The sequence below is a fragment of the Diabrotica virgifera genome, chromosome 8 (genome assembly GCF_917563875.1).
Source record: "Diabrotica virgifera virgifera chromosome 8, PGI_DIABVI_V3a".
In the NCBI taxonomy this organism is placed as follows: Eukaryota; Metazoa; Arthropoda; class Insecta; order Coleoptera; family Chrysomelidae; genus Diabrotica; species Diabrotica virgifera.
In genome coordinates, this window is record NC_065450.1 from 219,826,017 (window position 1) to 219,844,193 (window position 18,177).

General features: G+C 31.8%; 1 protein-coding gene across 4 annotated transcripts in view; it reads left to right on the forward strand.

Annotated features, from left to right (window-relative positions):
- The window catches only part of LOC114336636 (golgin subfamily A member 4), a 142,247-nt gene that overhangs the window by 14,124 nt on the left and 109,946 nt on the right, over positions 1–18,177 (forward strand). For 3 of the 4 annotated variants that reach the window (XM_050658063.1, XM_050658066.1, XM_050658065.1), the window contains exons 10-12: positions 1,240–1,356; positions 12,559–12,815; positions 16,748–17,058. In XM_050658063.1, the coding sequence (XP_050514020.1) occupies positions 1,240–1,356; positions 12,559–12,815; positions 16,748–17,058 (685 nt within the window). The remainder of the gene's footprint in view (positions 1–1,239; positions 1,357–12,558; positions 12,816–16,747; positions 17,059–18,177) is intronic. The other variant, XM_050658067.1, reaches the window with a different exon arrangement.

Sequence of the window (18,177 nt, forward strand, 5' to 3'; positions counted from 1 at the left end):
GTAGTACAGGATAATTTAAAAAAAGTTAAAATGGATCTTTGATATGAATACAATCTTTGTTTCATCAAGTCACCTCACTGTTATAATAATATGTACTTACCTGGTAGGACTAGAAAATATGTGGAATTCACATAAAATTATTCTTATTTAATATTAAATAAATAATAATATTTATTACTATTATTATTAAATAAATAAATTAAATAGTTACTATTTTGCGTAAAATTTAAAGTCAATCCTTAAGTTAAGTAAAGTCAATCCTTTTCTATGTATTTTGGTTCTATTAGTTCCTTTACCTCCTTTCTTTGATCCCTTATAAGGCGCCATATTTCCTTTTGCAGACCATAAAAATCATGTTCCATGTCTTTCGAAAAACGTTCCCAGTGATAATTTTTTATTCTTCTTATAAGTGCATGTGTTTTGTTTCTTATTTTATTGTAATTATTGCATGCCTCTTGTGTCTTGGTTGACATGTATTTTAGGTGAGCTTTTTTCTTTTCTTTACATTTTTTCTTCACTTCTGTATGGGGTTCTTCGCATTGGGAACGATTTACTTTTATTTATATCTCTTTCGCCCAGAACTTCCTTGGCTTAGGCTAAGATACTAGACTTAATTTTTGCCCAGCTTTCTTCGGCCCCTCCTTCGGCTTCTTTCTATTCTTCTATTCCTTTTTGGAATAGATATCTTGTGCAGTCATCCTGTAAGCTTTCGACTTTTATCTTTGTGGTGTATTCTGGTGTCTTGATATCACATATATGTATTTTGATTCGGATTTTGCGCAATACCAATTTATGATCGCTTCCTATTTCTGTTGATGTTAGTGCTCTTACATTCGACAGCATATAGTCTATCATAGATCTTTGTCCTTTTGTGTTTTCAAAAGTGTATTTGTGTTGTTCTTTGTTAGAAAAAAATTTATTATTAATACCTATTTCGTTTATGCTGCAGAGGTCTGTCAGAAGGTTTTCGTTTTTCATTTCTGATATTTTCATTATATCGCTGTTTTATTCCTAAAACTATATCATTGCCAAAAATTTGATTTGCAATTACAATAATAAATGAGTTTTAATGCCAAAGATAAAAAATGGTACATACAAGATAAATATGTATTGTTACATCAAAAATTCACATAGACAAATTTCAGTATGACAAATAATAAAGAACCACATATTCTCTGGACATACTATACATGTTGTGATATGTTTCATGTTCTGTTATAACCTGCATGCATTTAATAGGGCAGTTCTGAAGAATTCGAAATAAACGAAGTAATTCAGAGTTACGAAAGAAGACTGCAAGAACAAGTCATTCTTGCCAAGAATGATATTGTTGCTGGACTGGAAGCACAGATACAGGTACAGGGGTTTCACCACATTAGTGTTGCTTCAAATTTACATAGCTTTGCCAAATCCGAACTTAGGACAAATAATCCCTGAACAAATAATCCCGGACAAAAAGTCCCCACAAATTATTCATGGAGAAAAAATCCCCTGACAAAAAATTCCCACAAATAATCCCCAAAAATAATCCCCAGACAAATAATCCGTAAAAAAATCCCACACAAAAAATTCCGGTCAAATAATCCTCACTAATTTTTTTGAACAAAATATTCCCACAAAAAATTTCGGACAAAAAATCCCCAAGAAATATTTGCTGCCGAATACTTCTCAAAAATTTTCCCGTGAACGCAATCGACGCAATGTTTTTCAGCCTCAGTGCATAAGAGTTATAGCAATCGCCATGAAACTGCTTTGCGGCACGAAATTAATGATCAGCAGTAAGATTAAGCATGAATTGTAATTTATATTACCAAGTTTCGAATTCAAATTTCAGGTTTTTTTCATTACAATGTACAATCAAAATTACCGTTTTCAGGATCAGCAGTTATCTTATTTCAGCAGTTAAAAATCTTAATCTTTACATTATTTGCATTTATAGATCACCTGACTCTACTAAATTTGTTAGATGACCTGCCTCATAAAAGCAGAAAAATTCTATGCAGTAATTTTAACATTAATTATGCTGCTGCTTGTGCTACCCAAGTGTCCCTGGCCAACATATTTGAATCGTATGGTCTCTCAATGCACGTTAATTCTCCTACAAGGATTACAAAAACTACATCTACCATAATCGATTATATTGTCTCCGATTTCTCACCCCTTGATGTCTGCTCTACAGTTATTAATGCGGGACTATCTGATCATGAAGCAGTGTATACGAAGTTTAACATCTTCAGCAAACCTCCTCAAAAACCCGACGTTTAGGTAGGATTTTTTTCACCGGGAATTTTCGTAAATTCCAAAATTTATGCTTAACTTCTGAGTAGCACTTTCCTTCTATAGACGTGGACTATAATTTCAGTGTTTTTCTAGATAAGCTTCTCCGCATCTTCAATAAGGCATTTCCTTTAATCCCTATTAAGCCAAAACATCGGAAACCTTGGGTTACGAAAGTTATTCGCATATCAGCCAAGAATATGCGTTCACTACTATACATCAAGAAATTTACTACCAATGTTTCTGTCACTGAATATATCACGAAGTACAGGACAACATATCTAAAACTTGTCAGATCAGCTAAAAAAGCCTATTATCAAAATCGTCTGGGAAGCTCTAAAAGTGTTGCAAAAGAAATTTGGTCTATAATAAACGATCTTCGAAATAAAACTCACACAGCTCAATCATTTTTCCTTCCAGATCCTGAAATTCTAAACGACTACTTCGTTAATGTGAGTAAAAATATAACATCAACTATTTTGCCGCAACAAGATCCCATTTCCTATCTCCCTAACTCAAGAAAGGTCTCGAATTCATTCTTTTTAAGACCAGTCGATAACTCTGAACTGATCCAAACAATCAATAGTATCACAGGCAAATCATCTTGTAGTACTGATGGACTATCTATAAAAATTTTCTCTAATCTCACAGAAAATGTGTTGGAAATCCTAGTCTCTCTAATTAATGATTCCTTCGAAAAAGGTAAATTTCCAGAGTGCCTAAAGACAGCCATTATTATTCCTCTTCATAAGGGTGGTGAAAAATCTGATGCCTGCAACTATAGACCTATTGCCTTACTACCGGTACTCTCCAAAATTATCGAGAGACTCATTAAAACTCGACTTATGTCCTTTATCGTTGATAACAACATTTTATCACAAAATCAGTTCGGCTTTTTAACAAATAATTGTACCACTGATGCCATGTTTTCTGTACTACATGAGGTTTACCAAGCATTAAACAATAATCTTTATACTGCCACTGTCTTCTGCGACTATGCCAAAGCTTTTGATTGCGTAAATCACGACATCTTGATTACAAAACTAAATTTCTATGGAATTCGAGGTATTTCTTTAAATTGGTTCCAATCCTACTTGAATAATAGGAAACAACTAGTTAGAGCAAATGATACTGACTCTAGTCTCAAAAACATTGTATGTGGAGTACCACAAGGTTCAGTATTGGGTCCTCTTCTGTTCCTGATCTTTATAAATGGCATCACTAATTTAAAAATCGATGGGAAAATTTTTCTTTTTGCTGATGATACCAGTATCACTTGGAGCAAGTCAACTATTGCATCTCTTCATGAAACTATAACTTCGGATCTACTGACGATAAAGACCTGGTCTGACTCTAATTTACTCTCTTTTAACGTAAATAAAACAGTAGCATTATCCTATAAAGGAGCTCTTCAACCTTTGCCTCTTAATAACAGCCAGATCAGTACCGTTGATTCTGTAAAATTTCTTGGTATTTTTTTAGACAGCAACCTCAAATGATCCCTTCATATCGATTCGTTAAGTAAGAAACTCGCCTCAGCTTGCTATGCAATAAGATCTGTCTCAAGGGAACTCAATTTAGCATCTTCTAAAATAACATATTTTTCGTTGTTCGAGTCTCATCTTCGATATGGTCTTCCTTTTTGGGGTTCTAGTACAGCTGCTCAATTTGATGTTATTTTTAAATTGCAAAAAAGAGCAATAAGGTATCTGTTTGGCCTCAGAAGATCTACACATTGTAGAAGTTACTTCAGAGATCACGGAATTTTAACACTTCCATCTTTATATATTCTAGAAACGGTTTGTTTAATTCGGAAACACCTTCATGTCTTTCCAGCAAGGCCCAATCATCTTTACTCCACCAGAAATTCAATCTCTGACATTTATTTACCGATTCCATCCACTGAGTTAGTAAAGAAATCTATATTATATTCCGCAAAGAAACTGTACAACCATCTCCCGTTACAACTTAAATCTGTAACATCTTTCCCAAAGTTCCGTAATAAAATGACAAAAGCCTATCTATCTAAAAGACCATACTATTCAATAGAAGAATTTCTTAATGAATAACTAAGAAAATTGGGTTTCATACGCAGTAGCATAAACTTGTCAGTTCCTTATGTATTTTATTATATTTGTTGTAAGTATGTTCAATTTGCAATTTATATAAATTTTGCAATACATTTTTGAAGTTATACTTCTTTACCGGCGATAGAGGGTGATTTTTTTTATATGTTAAAACCTATCAGCCCGGCGCATGCGCATTATAACTTTGTTCTGATTGGATGTTCACATGACATGTTAAAAATTATCCGATATGGCAGCTGTGGTTTGGAGGTAAAGGTAAAGGTAAACAAATGTATAATATATTAGTTTTATTGTTGTGAGGACAGAAACAAAAAAGTTTATAATATTGTAGTGACTTTTAAATAGTTTTTAAAAGCAACAGGTACGTAATAATTGTTAATGTATCATGGCACTTTGACATTAATAAACGTCAAATACGGTTGCATCTAAAATAGCTCCAGAAAAAATTAATTTTTTAGTAGTTTAACTTAAATTAATTTTATAGTGGTTTTAATTATCATTGATAAGAAGTTTCAGTCCTATGGGTTAAACAGCCTAGGCTTCTTTTCACGGTGTTTAACTTTTGTGTGAACAGTTTAAAATTTGGCCATGGTTAAACGTACCTAAATATTGACATTCAGCTCGCAGTTTTTGTGACAATTAAAACATTTAAATTTCATCGTGGGTAAAAACATTTACATATTGTAGAATAGTGATACAAAAGTGAAAATATTCTCCCCAGATGGGGGAGAATATAAAAAAGACGCCAGTGTGCGAACTAAATACTGCTGAAGTTATTAGTGATAGTAATCAAGACATGGATACAGGAACTATCACCACAAATTCTTCTGCTACAAGGGAGGTAAAACTTTTTAATATTAATTGTAATAGTTACGACTTTCAAAATTGTTGTGTTTATGTTGAGAAGACCAATGATCAGAATATTTCCCGTTTGCATCCAATGGTTGTTGCAGATATTTTACATCAAAAATTAAAGATTAATAATATTAAGCAAATTAAAAGTATAGGAAGAAACCGTGTTAAAGTAATCCTCAAATCTATTTTGGATGCAAACAATTTAGTCAATAATAGTCACTTAAAGGACGATAATTTAAAAGCGTACATTCCAAATCACCTCTTGGAAATCAAAGGATTGATACGCGATGTTGATACCAAATATAATATTGACTATTTGAAAAAATATATGAGCTCTAGTTCACCAATTATTGATATTAAAAGAATGCACAGGAAAGTAGAAAAGGATGGAAATACAGAATACGTCCCTAGACGTAATGTTATAATTACTTTTGAAGGCAATTGTTTGCCAAACTATGTTGTGATAAATTATGTATTTTTCCAAGTAGAAAAATTGTTGGGTAAAGTGACGCAATGTTATAAATGCCTCAAATATGGACATATTTCTAGACAGTGTAAAGGTACACAGGAATACTGTATACAATGTGGACAAATTAAAAATGACATACATACATGTGATGAAACAAAAAAGTATTGCATACACTGTAAAACTGATAAGCATATATCGATCTCTAAAAACTGTCCTTTTTTCGAACATCAAAAAAAAATAAAAAATATCATGATTGAACATAAAATCTCATATTTGGAGGCAAAAAATTTGAGTGACTCATCATTTTCTGGTCTTATTTCTAATAACAGATTTGAAATATTGTCAAATTCAGACAAAGAATTTCCAAAATTAACTAACTCCTCTGAAGTTAGTACATCTCCTTATTTCAAGCCATTGAGGCCTCACCTACAGAAACCCAAAAGTTTTAGCCAACCAAGCTGTAGTACATCAAGCACTGAGTATAGTGCAAATAAAAAAAGAAAAGTATCATCTCCAACTTCCGAAGATCCTACACCATATCTCATCCCTTTCAGATTTGGACCGTCTCAACCTTTACCTCCCTTAAATAAGGAAAGTTTTCCTAATACAGACAATGATAAAAATAAGTTAGTAGATTCCTTAGTACTTCTTTTCTCAAGTTTTATTCAAAATATTAATTGTTTAGAAGAGGCAAAATCACTTGACATGAATTTGTTAGCCAAAGGTATTAATAATGTTCTAGATAATATTTTAAAAAATAACTCATCTAATGACGAACAAATCTAAACTCAAAATAATACAATGGAATGCTCGATCAGCTGTTGCTAACAAAAACAGCCTTATTAACTTTTTAATAACCGAAGATATTGACATAGCTTTAATAAGTGAAACTTGGTTTAAACGGGATGTTGTATATATTTATAGAGGTTATAATGTGATACGCGAAGATCGCGATGACGGCTATTCTGGAGTTGCTATTTTAATTAAAACTGGTATTCCTTTTGAGCGCATAACAATTAAAAAAAATTATATTCAAGACTTGCTTGCTTGTGGTATTAAAATCAACTATAAACAAAGTTATTTAAGTTTACTCTCTGTATATAGGTGCCCAAAAACTAAAACCAAAACCGAAGATTGGGATAAGTTATTTTCTCAACTAAAACACCCTTGTATCATTGGAGGAGATATGAATGCACATAATTCTTTGTGGGGCTCATATAAAAATGATAATATAGGCCATCAAATTGTGGAGACAATTCAGAATTTAGATTATGTAGTAATGAATAATGGACAACCAACTTGCCAAACGAGTCCAGGAAACTCAGATTCCATGATTGATGTCACGTTTTGCTCACCATCCCTTTTTGATAAAACTTCGTGGTCTGTAGATCTTGATACCTTGGGATCAAATCATTTCGTTATAAAGGTTGTGATCGATGTCTTGGGAACTAATGCTAATACCATTTATCCCAGTACTAAGTGGAACATTAAAAAAGCAAATTGGTCATTATACTCTCAGCTTGTTGATACCTTATTAAACGAAAAACCTCACACATCCTTAAATACCCAAGAAAAATATAATTTCCTTATTGACTGTATTAATGAAGCTTCTAAACAATCTATTTCTGAATATAAACCATTTAAATGCAAACGGACTCCCCCTCCGTGGTGGGATTCGGAATGTGATCAATCCGTTGCAGAAAGAAAGAAGGCATTAATAAACTATAAAAACAATTCTTCTCCTGAAAATTTTTGTAAATGCAAAGAAGTAAATGCTCGTGTCAAAAAATTCCTGAAATTAAAGGCCAAACAAAGTTGGGTTGCATGGTGTTCAAAATTAAATAAACAAACTCCATCTAGTCTTATTTGGAATCAAGCAAGAAAAATGAATAGGAAAAAAGTTAATTTTTCATTACCTCTAAGTAATTCATGGGTAGACGATTTTTTCGATAAAATAGCTCCACCTTACGTAAATAACCAGTTAGATGTTATTAATTCTAAAACGCTTCCATCTGATCAGAATCATTTTCTCCTTACACCTTTTTCGAGAACTGAATTAGATTTTGCCCTTGATAATCGCGTTAGTACCTCACCAGGATACGATGCAATCAAATATCCTATGATACAACATTTACCAGATAACGCAAAACAATTACTTTTAAATATATTTGACCAGATAATTATTGAAGGCAACAGCATAATAGATTTTAAGCGTATTATAGTCGTTCCTATTCCCAAACCGGGGAAAGACCCTAAATTAGCTGAAGCTTACCGACCGATATCATTATTATCATGTATATTGAAGACTCTCGAACGGATGGTTAAGATTAGGTTGGATTGGTGGCTAAGGGATCAAAATCCTTTACCCGCTAACCAACATGGTTTTAAAAAAGGTTATGGAACTTTAGATTCCTTAACAACTCTTGTTGTAGACATTCAGAACAGTTTTTCCAGGAACAGTTATGTGCCCGCTTTATTTTTAGACATCGAAGGTGCTTATGACTCTGTCTCTCTTTCAATTCTCCAAGAAAAAATGATTACATTTTTTAATATTCCATCACAGTTTGCTTCTAACATTGTAAACCTGTATAAAAATAGAATAATTTATTTAAAAAATAATCATACTCTTATAGGCCCTAGACTTAATAATAAAGGATTACCTCAGGGCTCCGTTTTGAGCCCTATTTTATTTAACATTTACACAGCAGATCTACACAACATCACTATTAACAATATTGCATTTAATGTTGTACAATATGCTGACGATTTCTGTTTGTACACAGAACACAAGAAATATCAGCAATCCATTGAAAACTTGAATAGTGTCTATGGTCTCCATAAAAAATGGTTTATTGAAAATGGCTTTGAATTATCATGCAGTAAATCACAAGTTTGTTTATTTACCAGACATAACTTTCCTAATATTAGCACAATCACCTTAGGTGGGCATAAATTTTCTTTTAAAAATAAAATTAAATATCTTGGAATGATACTCGACCAAAAATTGACCTGGAAGTTACATATTGACGACATGTTGAACAGGTGTAATAAGGGAATAAACTTTCTTAAATCAATTAATAGAACTTGGTGGGGATCGGATGTTGAAGTAAGTTTATTATTTTATAAAGCTTACATACGATCTATTTTCGATTACGGCAGTGTTTTGTATGGATCAGCAAGTAATGCACTACTAAACAAAATCAATGTTTTACATAATTCAGCCTTACGAATATGTCTAGGAGCTATGAGATCCACTCCAGTACAAGCTTTATATTTGGAAGCCTTGGAACCTCCTTTAAATCTAAGACGAAGTTTTTTGTCCAAAAAATATTTAATGAAAGTATACTTAATTAACCCTCTTCTATACCAAAAAATAGTGACTTTAAGTTGCCATGATCTAACCAATAAATATTGGCAAAAAAAGAAATCTCCCTTACTGTGTGAAGCTTATAATCAAAATATAGTACTCTTAAAAAATATAGATAAAACGAACGACTTATTCAAAAACTACGCGTACTCTTCTTTCTTTTCTCCTACAGATATTATTGTACCAAATTATAGTGAAAACATATATTTAAATAAAAATATTCTTTTATCCATAACGAATAGTTACAATGAGTCAATAGCTCTATATACAGATGCGTCTAAATCTGCAGATGGAACTGGATGCGCCTTTTTTATACCATCGGGACATATAGAAAAGAAATTCAAACTGACACCGGAGACTTCGATTTATACAGCAGAGGCTATTGCAATATATGAAGCTTTACTATATGTAGCTGAATTTGATTTCGCCCATATTATAATTTTGTCTGACTCCTTAGCAGTATTGAAATCTCTTGGTAAATATGGACCCCCAAACATCCAAGACTGCCCATACATTTATAAAATTAAACATATTAAACAAAATCTTTTAACCAAAGGAATCAATGTACATTTTATCTGGATTAAAGCACACGCAGGATTTGAACATAATGAGTATGTCGACTTATTAGCCAAAGAAAGCGTTTCATCCGATACCAGTATTCTACATAAAATAACACTGACTGATAGTATAATCTCTTTCAAGTCAACACTGCATCGGGAGTGGAACTACCAGTGGAAGGAATACTCTTTTGTGAATCAAAATAGATACTCGTTAATTCAGCCCGATATTCCCAAATTTCCTTGGTACAAGTCTTGTAGAGCTTCTAGAAAGTACATAACTTCTATTATTAGAGTACGATTCGGGCACGCATGTTATCCAAAGCATTTATTTAAAATACAGGTTTTGGATAATGATAAATGTGAGCATTGTGAAGAGGAAAGTGATTTAGATCATATATTTTTTGGTTGTTCTAAAAATACAATTTACTCATCTAAATTAATAAATGATTTATTAAAATGTAAAGTAGCAACTCCTTGGAATATACTATATTTATTATCACTTGGTTCTGTAGATGTATACAACTCTTTAATTAACTTTTTAAAAGACAGCAAATTATCATTATAATTCCCTTAAACATTTTTAATTAATACCTTTGGTAGTTAGTAGTTTTAGCTGTTAAGCTTAGTGTTACTTAATACCTTTTAGTTGTTATCTTTGTTTTAAACCTGTTTTGTATAACTTGATAACTTGTATTCCTTATGTGTCTGGCAGTATGACGGTAAGTCAAAGCCAAAATATATAAAAAAAAAAAAAAAAAAAAAAATGTATCATGGGTATAAACCTACCTATTTGATCTGCCAAAATACATAGTATGTAATACTTTTATTAATATAATTTGATTACCATCAAAATTTCTATCAATATTCACCTAATATATTGTTTTTTACTATATGTTTTGTTGTATTTTTTCAATTCTAAATCATTTCAATTCAAAATTAAAATAATTTGATCAATTTTCAAAATATCAAAATATCACAAGTTTAATCCGTTTAGTTAGTCGATCTTCGTAAATAATGACACATAGTGTCCGTGGCTAAGCGGAGAAGGCGAATGAATTCCAATACCAACCGCTCTTATCAGCGCTGGTTCGAGTCCCAATAGAAACTTTCTTTTTTGTTTTTTTTAATACATTTTATGATTGAAGTATATTTATTATATAATTGTATTTTCAGAAAATACGTATTTAGTTTAAAAATTTTTCGACAATTAATGTTCAGACATCATTTGTGGCTTGTTTAATGTGTTTGTGTGTGTTTTATTCTTTTATTATTTTAATTTTTGGCACTGTTCTAATAAAAATGTTTGAGAAGTAGTAAGTATAAATTAGTTTAATATTTAAACAAAATATAAATAAAAAGTATATTAATTTCGTTTAAATCATATAATAGAAGTATAACTTCTTACGTGCGTACAAAGTACACACACATTCTTTTTTTTTTGTCTTGGCTTTTATATCTTATATTATACTGTACATATATTGACGATTTATCTTATTTTAGTAAATTGTACTTGTTGTTATTTGTTATTGATATTATGTTTTCTTTTGACTGTATGTAAGCTTTGTCCATAAAATTGTAAAAATTTTCATTGACAATAAAGCATATTTCTATTCTATTCTATTCTAATAGGCAATGTTTTGAACAGAGTTATTGAAAGCAGAGTAAAAAAAGATTTAAGCGAATAATTACAATACGATTCTCACCGTCTTAGTCCATTTCCCATATTTTCCACGATTTTTAAAAAGTCTCGCACTCTTTTATCAGGTAAAATTTGAAGTTTTCGGCGTGAATCCGCACTGGAGAGAACCAGTTGGAATAGGAAATTGGAATTCGAAATTGCAATTCATGCTTAATCTTAATTGAGAGGGCCAGACTTAAAAGGGTTTAAGTGCAGTTTTGATAGTTCTGAGATAATCAGCTTCAAAGTTGTTTGAGTTTTATAAATTCTAGGAGTCATTAAACTAAAATATGTCTAGTGTACAATGTACTATAAAATGAAAAAAATATAGGGGTAGATTATTACTCTTACTATATCCTTCCTTTTTTTTTCAATTATTAAAAAATGTACTTGAATCCGTACATGGTGTTGATAAATGTTACTGGTAAAACGGTTCAGGTGCAGATGTTTACTACATATTACTAATCATTTTTATCCCAGCTGTTATCCATAGTGTAACTACAACTGGTACGTTGCATAATACTTAATTAGTCTTCAAAATTGATCACAAATCTAATATTTATTTACTTGAAATTAATCCTGTATTACTGTGTATACGTATTACAGAATACCAAAACAAATTTTTGTGGTAAAATGATTCAAGCGCACTTAATCCCGTTTATTAATATTTGGTTTTACAGAATACTAAAAATAGTTTTGTGGTAAAACGGTTCAAGCGCACGTTAAACCTATTTACTACCAAATCAAACGGCAATTGTTTTCAGTGAACTAAATGTAATGGCGATAGATGGCGACTGTGGGGCGAAATATGCTTAAATCATTTTACTACCAAGATAATACCATTTAAGTATGCGAATATGTACTTAGAGTACAATTTAAAAAAAGTGCACTTAAACCCTTTTACTTCTAACCCCCTCAATTTCTAATCATTATTTTTGTGTCGAAAAGCGGTTTCATGGCGATTGCTATAACTCTTATGCACTGAGGCTAAAAAACATTTGCGTCGATTGCGTTCACGGGAAAACTTTTGAGAGGTATTCGGGAGCAAATATTTCTTGGGAATTTTTTGTCCGGAATTTTTTGTGGGGATATTATGTCCAAAAAAATTTATGAGGATTATTTGACCGGAATTTTTTGTGGGGATTATTTGTGTGGATTTTTTGTGGGGCTTTTTTGTCTGGGGATTTTTTGTCCGGGATTATTTATCGAGGGATTATTTGTCCGTACCTACACCTGAAAACTATATCGAATATTGATGATTTTAGCGCCTGGCTGCCAGTGAACCCGACAGTGACGAATGGCCATCAGAGCTTCTACGCATAAGAGATAGATTTACCGAAAAGCACGAAGCGGACAAGATGGTTTTGAATGAAGAACACCGATTGGAGCTAGAGAAATTGAAAGAGGAACATCGGAAGATTTTGGATGAAGTTTCTCAACGAGTTTTAGACGGAGCTAAGCGACGCAAGTTGAGAGACGATGAGAGTTTAAACAAGGACGAAATGGAAATTTTGAAAGAAAGGTAAGTTTATGCCCGTTCATGGTTTACTATTGACTATTGTTTAATCAAGCAATATTAATATCTAAGAATAGACCACTGAAAACTGTTGTTTTCTACACTTCCACAAAATTTATTACATATGAATTTTATTTCATAGTCTCCAAGTGAATAATTTGAGGAGGAGAGAGCTATAGCTATAGCTCTCTTAGTAGGAGTATCTTAAGTTAGTCATTCAGAATTATATCTGAACTTTTTAATTAATTAATTTCCATAGACTCTAATAAAAACAACTTAGCGCTTTATTTTGAATATGGAGAATTTGAAATTGGTCATTAAAAGAATGATTATGATCTTGAAGGTGAAGTGCGTACTGTTACGAAAATAAAAAATAAAGCTATTGTGCGTCCCACCTTGACTTTACAGTACAGGTTCTTATGACCAACAGTGATGCCAAATTTTATCAGAAACAGGTTTTAAGCAAACATTCTTTTTTCTATAGGATAACTATTAATAACTATGACATTTCTTCAAAAAATTAAATTAAAAGTGTGAATGTAAAACTGATCGTTTGAATGGATAGGTATTTCCTTTGTATTATGTAATGTATGAATGAGATATTTCTTGTAATTAATTATATTATTTTGTAACCTATGTATGTTCGAAAAAAAATATATATAAAAAAGTAAAAAAAAAAAATAAAAAAAATATATATATTTAAAAAAAATTAAAAATAAAAAAAAATAAAAAAAAAATAAATAAATAAAAAAAAATCACTAAGAGGTTCTAAATCTTTGAGAGGATGAATCGGATTTAGTTCCTACCGTAGTGAAGAAAAAACAAAAAAAATAGCATAGTTGTATTTATTAACATAGTAAGTAGACATTGTTATTTGTAAGCCTTATTTTTTATTATTCTTTATTTTTAAGTGTATATTGGACAATTTTGTACTTATGAATGAATAATAATTTTATATTTAATTACGTGGCTAAAGGTTATAAACCAAGGCCAGAATAAAAAAAAAACTATTAATAACTTAGGAATTAATATTATTGACATTTTGTCGCTGTCAGGGGTTCTAAAACTTTTTTTTTTCGAAAGATACCTTTATGTGAACAAAATAAAAATAATTTTGTATAAAACATTTATATAATAATGTATTTAAACGCATAAATATGTTAAACCTTAATAAATACGTAGGTACCTACAGAAATAATTAAAATACATTTAAACTATATATTTTAGCTTCTTTCTATAATCCCGTCTTCCTCACTTTCACTGCCACTGTCGTAGGGTGTCAACACATTAAAATGACATTAATTTCATCTTGGAAATCAGTCATTAAGAATAACAATAAACTGCAATTAGGATCCAAATTTTCCAAATAAGCAATGAGTTACTCAATACAATGTTATCAGTAATAATTTTAAGCTTATTTAATATTCTTTGTTATAATTTAATTTAGGTGAACTGACCATCAACAATTATACTTTATTTATTCTCAACTGTAGGACCTGGTAGGATAATATAAAACTTTACTTAAACTTGACTGACTATTTATTTTATATTTTTCTTGACATTACTTTAGAACTGTCTATACTGTCAATACATAAATTAACAACCATAGAACAACATCCACTTTTAATGTTGAATATTCTAACATTCTTAACCAAAAAAAGTTATTACGCATATCGATTATAAAATTGCTGATTACTTTTCGAAAATGACTATCACTCACAAAAAAACAATGAAAAATATTGTTTTACTTGACTGTAACGGGTTAGGCAAGCCGCACACCAAAGAAACATGAAACATGAAACGTAAAACACGTTTCATGAAAATAAAACACAGGTAAACAAATCTTGAAGTCCGCCTACCAATGAAACGAGTGTGATTCATGCTCATAAAACATTTTTATTTTCGGAGAGTTTCATAAATGGCCGGACATCTATTTGTTTAGCAGTGTTTTATTTCCATGAAACGTGATTTACGTTTCATGTTTCTTTGATGTTTTGATGCCTTAGTTTTAATTTAACATTTTTAGGGACCTACATTTTTAGGACCTACATTTTTAGGACCTTGGTAATGTCCGATTGAAAATTCTTTTGAAGAAAATCGGCATCGCCGCGCTAAAAACTCCCATAAGGATTGTATTGCCGTTTGTTCGTGTACTGTAAAGTCGAGATGGGACAGACTATAGAGAGATGTTACTGAATAAATAAAATGAATATTAATATATTCTATAATATAAAATACAAATACAGTAAAATGCAAAATATACAGTTAATCTCTCTATCTCATCTCAGGGATTTATTAGTGAGTTCACAGAAGGGGATCCTGGCTAATTCTGAGCACTAAAACAACCGATAACTACAAAACACAAAATAAAAACAGAAAATGAAGCAAAATATTAGAAAAATGTAATGACTATTGAAATATGAATACTATTAAATATAAAATACTGTAAAGACTCAAAAACCCTAATTTATCACATACAGTACACCGTTGTTACCTTGCATATAGAAAATATAAATGTACAATACACCCTGATGAATCAAAAGTACCTACGTTCAGCAAGAATCAGATAATGTACCGTACCATACTATATTAATATTGTCAAATACCTACTTCTTTCAAGTCTACCCGTGGAATTAACAATTAACAAGTACAATTAATATAATGTAATACCCTGTAATTACTCTGTTAAAATTAATACCCTCGTATAGCGTTCAATTCAGGTATACAATGAGGGTAACAGGAAGGACTTAGATCTGAACAAAGTGGTAGGTATGGACACAGTATAGGATATATTATGTTACGTTGTTATTGGTACCAACTTATACGTCTCTGTTCTTGCTTACTGGTGTAGTAGGTGGTGTTCCAATCGTGGTTTCTCTGGTTACACTAAAGGTGCTAGCTACTAGCTGGTTACTAGCTCTAGATGGTGGTTGCTAGAGGGCCACTAGCTATGTCCTCAAGAAGTTGGCTTACCAAGGATAGAAAACAAAACTGTCGTAGGGAAAATGTGAGACAGTAGAAATACGAGAGGCTATAAGCCTAATAATAGCTCTAAAGATATTTACCTGAGGTGTTATGTGGCCACAGATAGGGGTTGTTACCAGGACCTTCCCTTAGCCTCGAGTGATGAAAACAGCCTAAGAAAGACAGGGCATTAGTCCAAGCGTACCACAACGACCAAAACTATTGATTATAGTATAAACTTCTAATATACTCGCATGTCCCAAGCTGAGGTTATGTCACAATAACTAATTAAAACTTTTCATCGGCTTACAAAATATTCCTAGCTTTAAATCCGTCACTGGCACAAGCCCTTCAAATAACGGTGAGTTTTCATAAACTCAGCTGAATTATCGCTGATGAATCGGATTTGCAAAGTTCTCCACTTTACAATGGCCGATGTCGTCAAGCCCCAATCAAAGAGACCGGATGTCAACCGCCTTTCCTTAATGTCATTCGAGTCCATGGCTCAAAACGAACATCTGAGCACGGAACCACGGCTGATTTAGTTATATGACAAGAACCTATACAAGGGCTGTGAGTCAGAAAAAGATAGCGGTACACACATTTCTACGTTCTCAGACATTCCTAAAACAACTCAACAGACCCATTTTGCGAACGAACCAACTATTTTATAGGAACTACCATAGGCGTAACCAGGGGGTTTTAAAGTATTTAAATGTCTTTCAGTTTAACATATATAAATGAATTGTGAAGGTTTAAAAAAACCGTAACAGTACGTAATCTGTTTTTCTATTATTGAAAGCTGTTGTGTTCTGCTATATGTTTGTTAAAGGTTCTACTAGTTTGACCGATGTAAGTTTGTGAATTTAGAAAACAAAGGCTTCAGTGTTTTATTCTTAGATCATATGAACGGTTAAATGCATCACTGATTCAATATTAATATAATATGTTATATATTTTTGTCTATCTATCAGAGACATCTTGAAGCAACGAGTGGCTTCCATGCACAACCTTTTCGGAGAACTGTTAAAATATTTTACACAATGCGAGGATGAATTGAACAATACTCTCGTCGAAGAACTATTGAAACAAGGATTCGACAAGAACATGTCCCAAATAGACGACGAGCTGAACTTGACCAGATCGAGCCCTTCGACCTCCAGTAAAACCAGTGACAGTACTTTGAATATCACCAGAGTCCATCTGACGCCCAACTTCACTGATTTGATCAATATTATTGAGAGTAGTTCACCAGAAGAAGCAGATTCGAAAGACGTTTCTATTGGTAAGAGTCATTATTTTGTTTTTATAGGGTCAAACATGTATGGATTTATATTAAGTTGATTTTGTCTAAATGTTATGTTTATACAATGTGGGCCAAAGAAAACAGTCCACTTCGATATTTGGCAGTAGTTATTCGATTTTAAGGAAATGCCGAAACAGGTTGAATTTTGATCTAAGGGGGATACATTTTTACGGTACATATATCTGTCATTTGTCAACACCCTCCCTTCCACTTTCCCCACCTCTCACTTTTAAATAGGGAATAGGGGTCGTGTGCTAGCTCATTTGAAAGGCTATTTAATTCTCTATTTAGCAATATAAACATTAACATCATTATTTATACAGGGTGCCCAAGAAAAAAAAATTAATTAAATTAATTGACACAAAAATAAGAATGTATGTAATTTATTTAATTCAAAATACATTCTACTGCTGTCACATAACAGAAAAAAAAATGTTTTTTGATAAATAAACATTGCTTTTCGCTTAATTTCAATGTTCAAGCTGCCACCTTCTGACTCTTGGTAGGTTGAATATTGAATTTAAGCAACAAACAATGTTTATTTATCAAATAAACATTTTTTTCTGTTTTCTGTCAGCAGTAGAATGTATTTTGAGTTAAATAAATTACATACATTCTTCTTTTTGTGTCAATTAATTTAATTCAAAATAATTTTTCTTGGACGCCCTGTATAAATAATTATGTCAATGTTAATATTACTGAATAGAGAATTGAATAACCTTTCAAATGAGCTAGCACACGACCCCCATTCGCTATTTAAAAATGAGGGGTGGGGGAAGTGGAAGGGAGGGGGTTGACAAATGACAGATGTATGTACCGTAAAAATGTGTCACCCTTAGATCAATAATCGACCTTTCTTCATTTCCTTAAAATATAATAAATACTGCCAAATATCGAGGTGAACTGTTTTCTTTGGCCCACACTTTATATGATTAGCCACAGTTGATCGTAATGACAATTCCACGTTTCGACTTCCACTCCGGAAATCGTTTTCAAAAAGTTTAATAAAGAAAAGAAGTATTGAAAACTAAATGTTGAGTTTATGTTCACAAAACATAAAACATAAAGTGTACCGAAGTGACCGATCTCACAAAAACG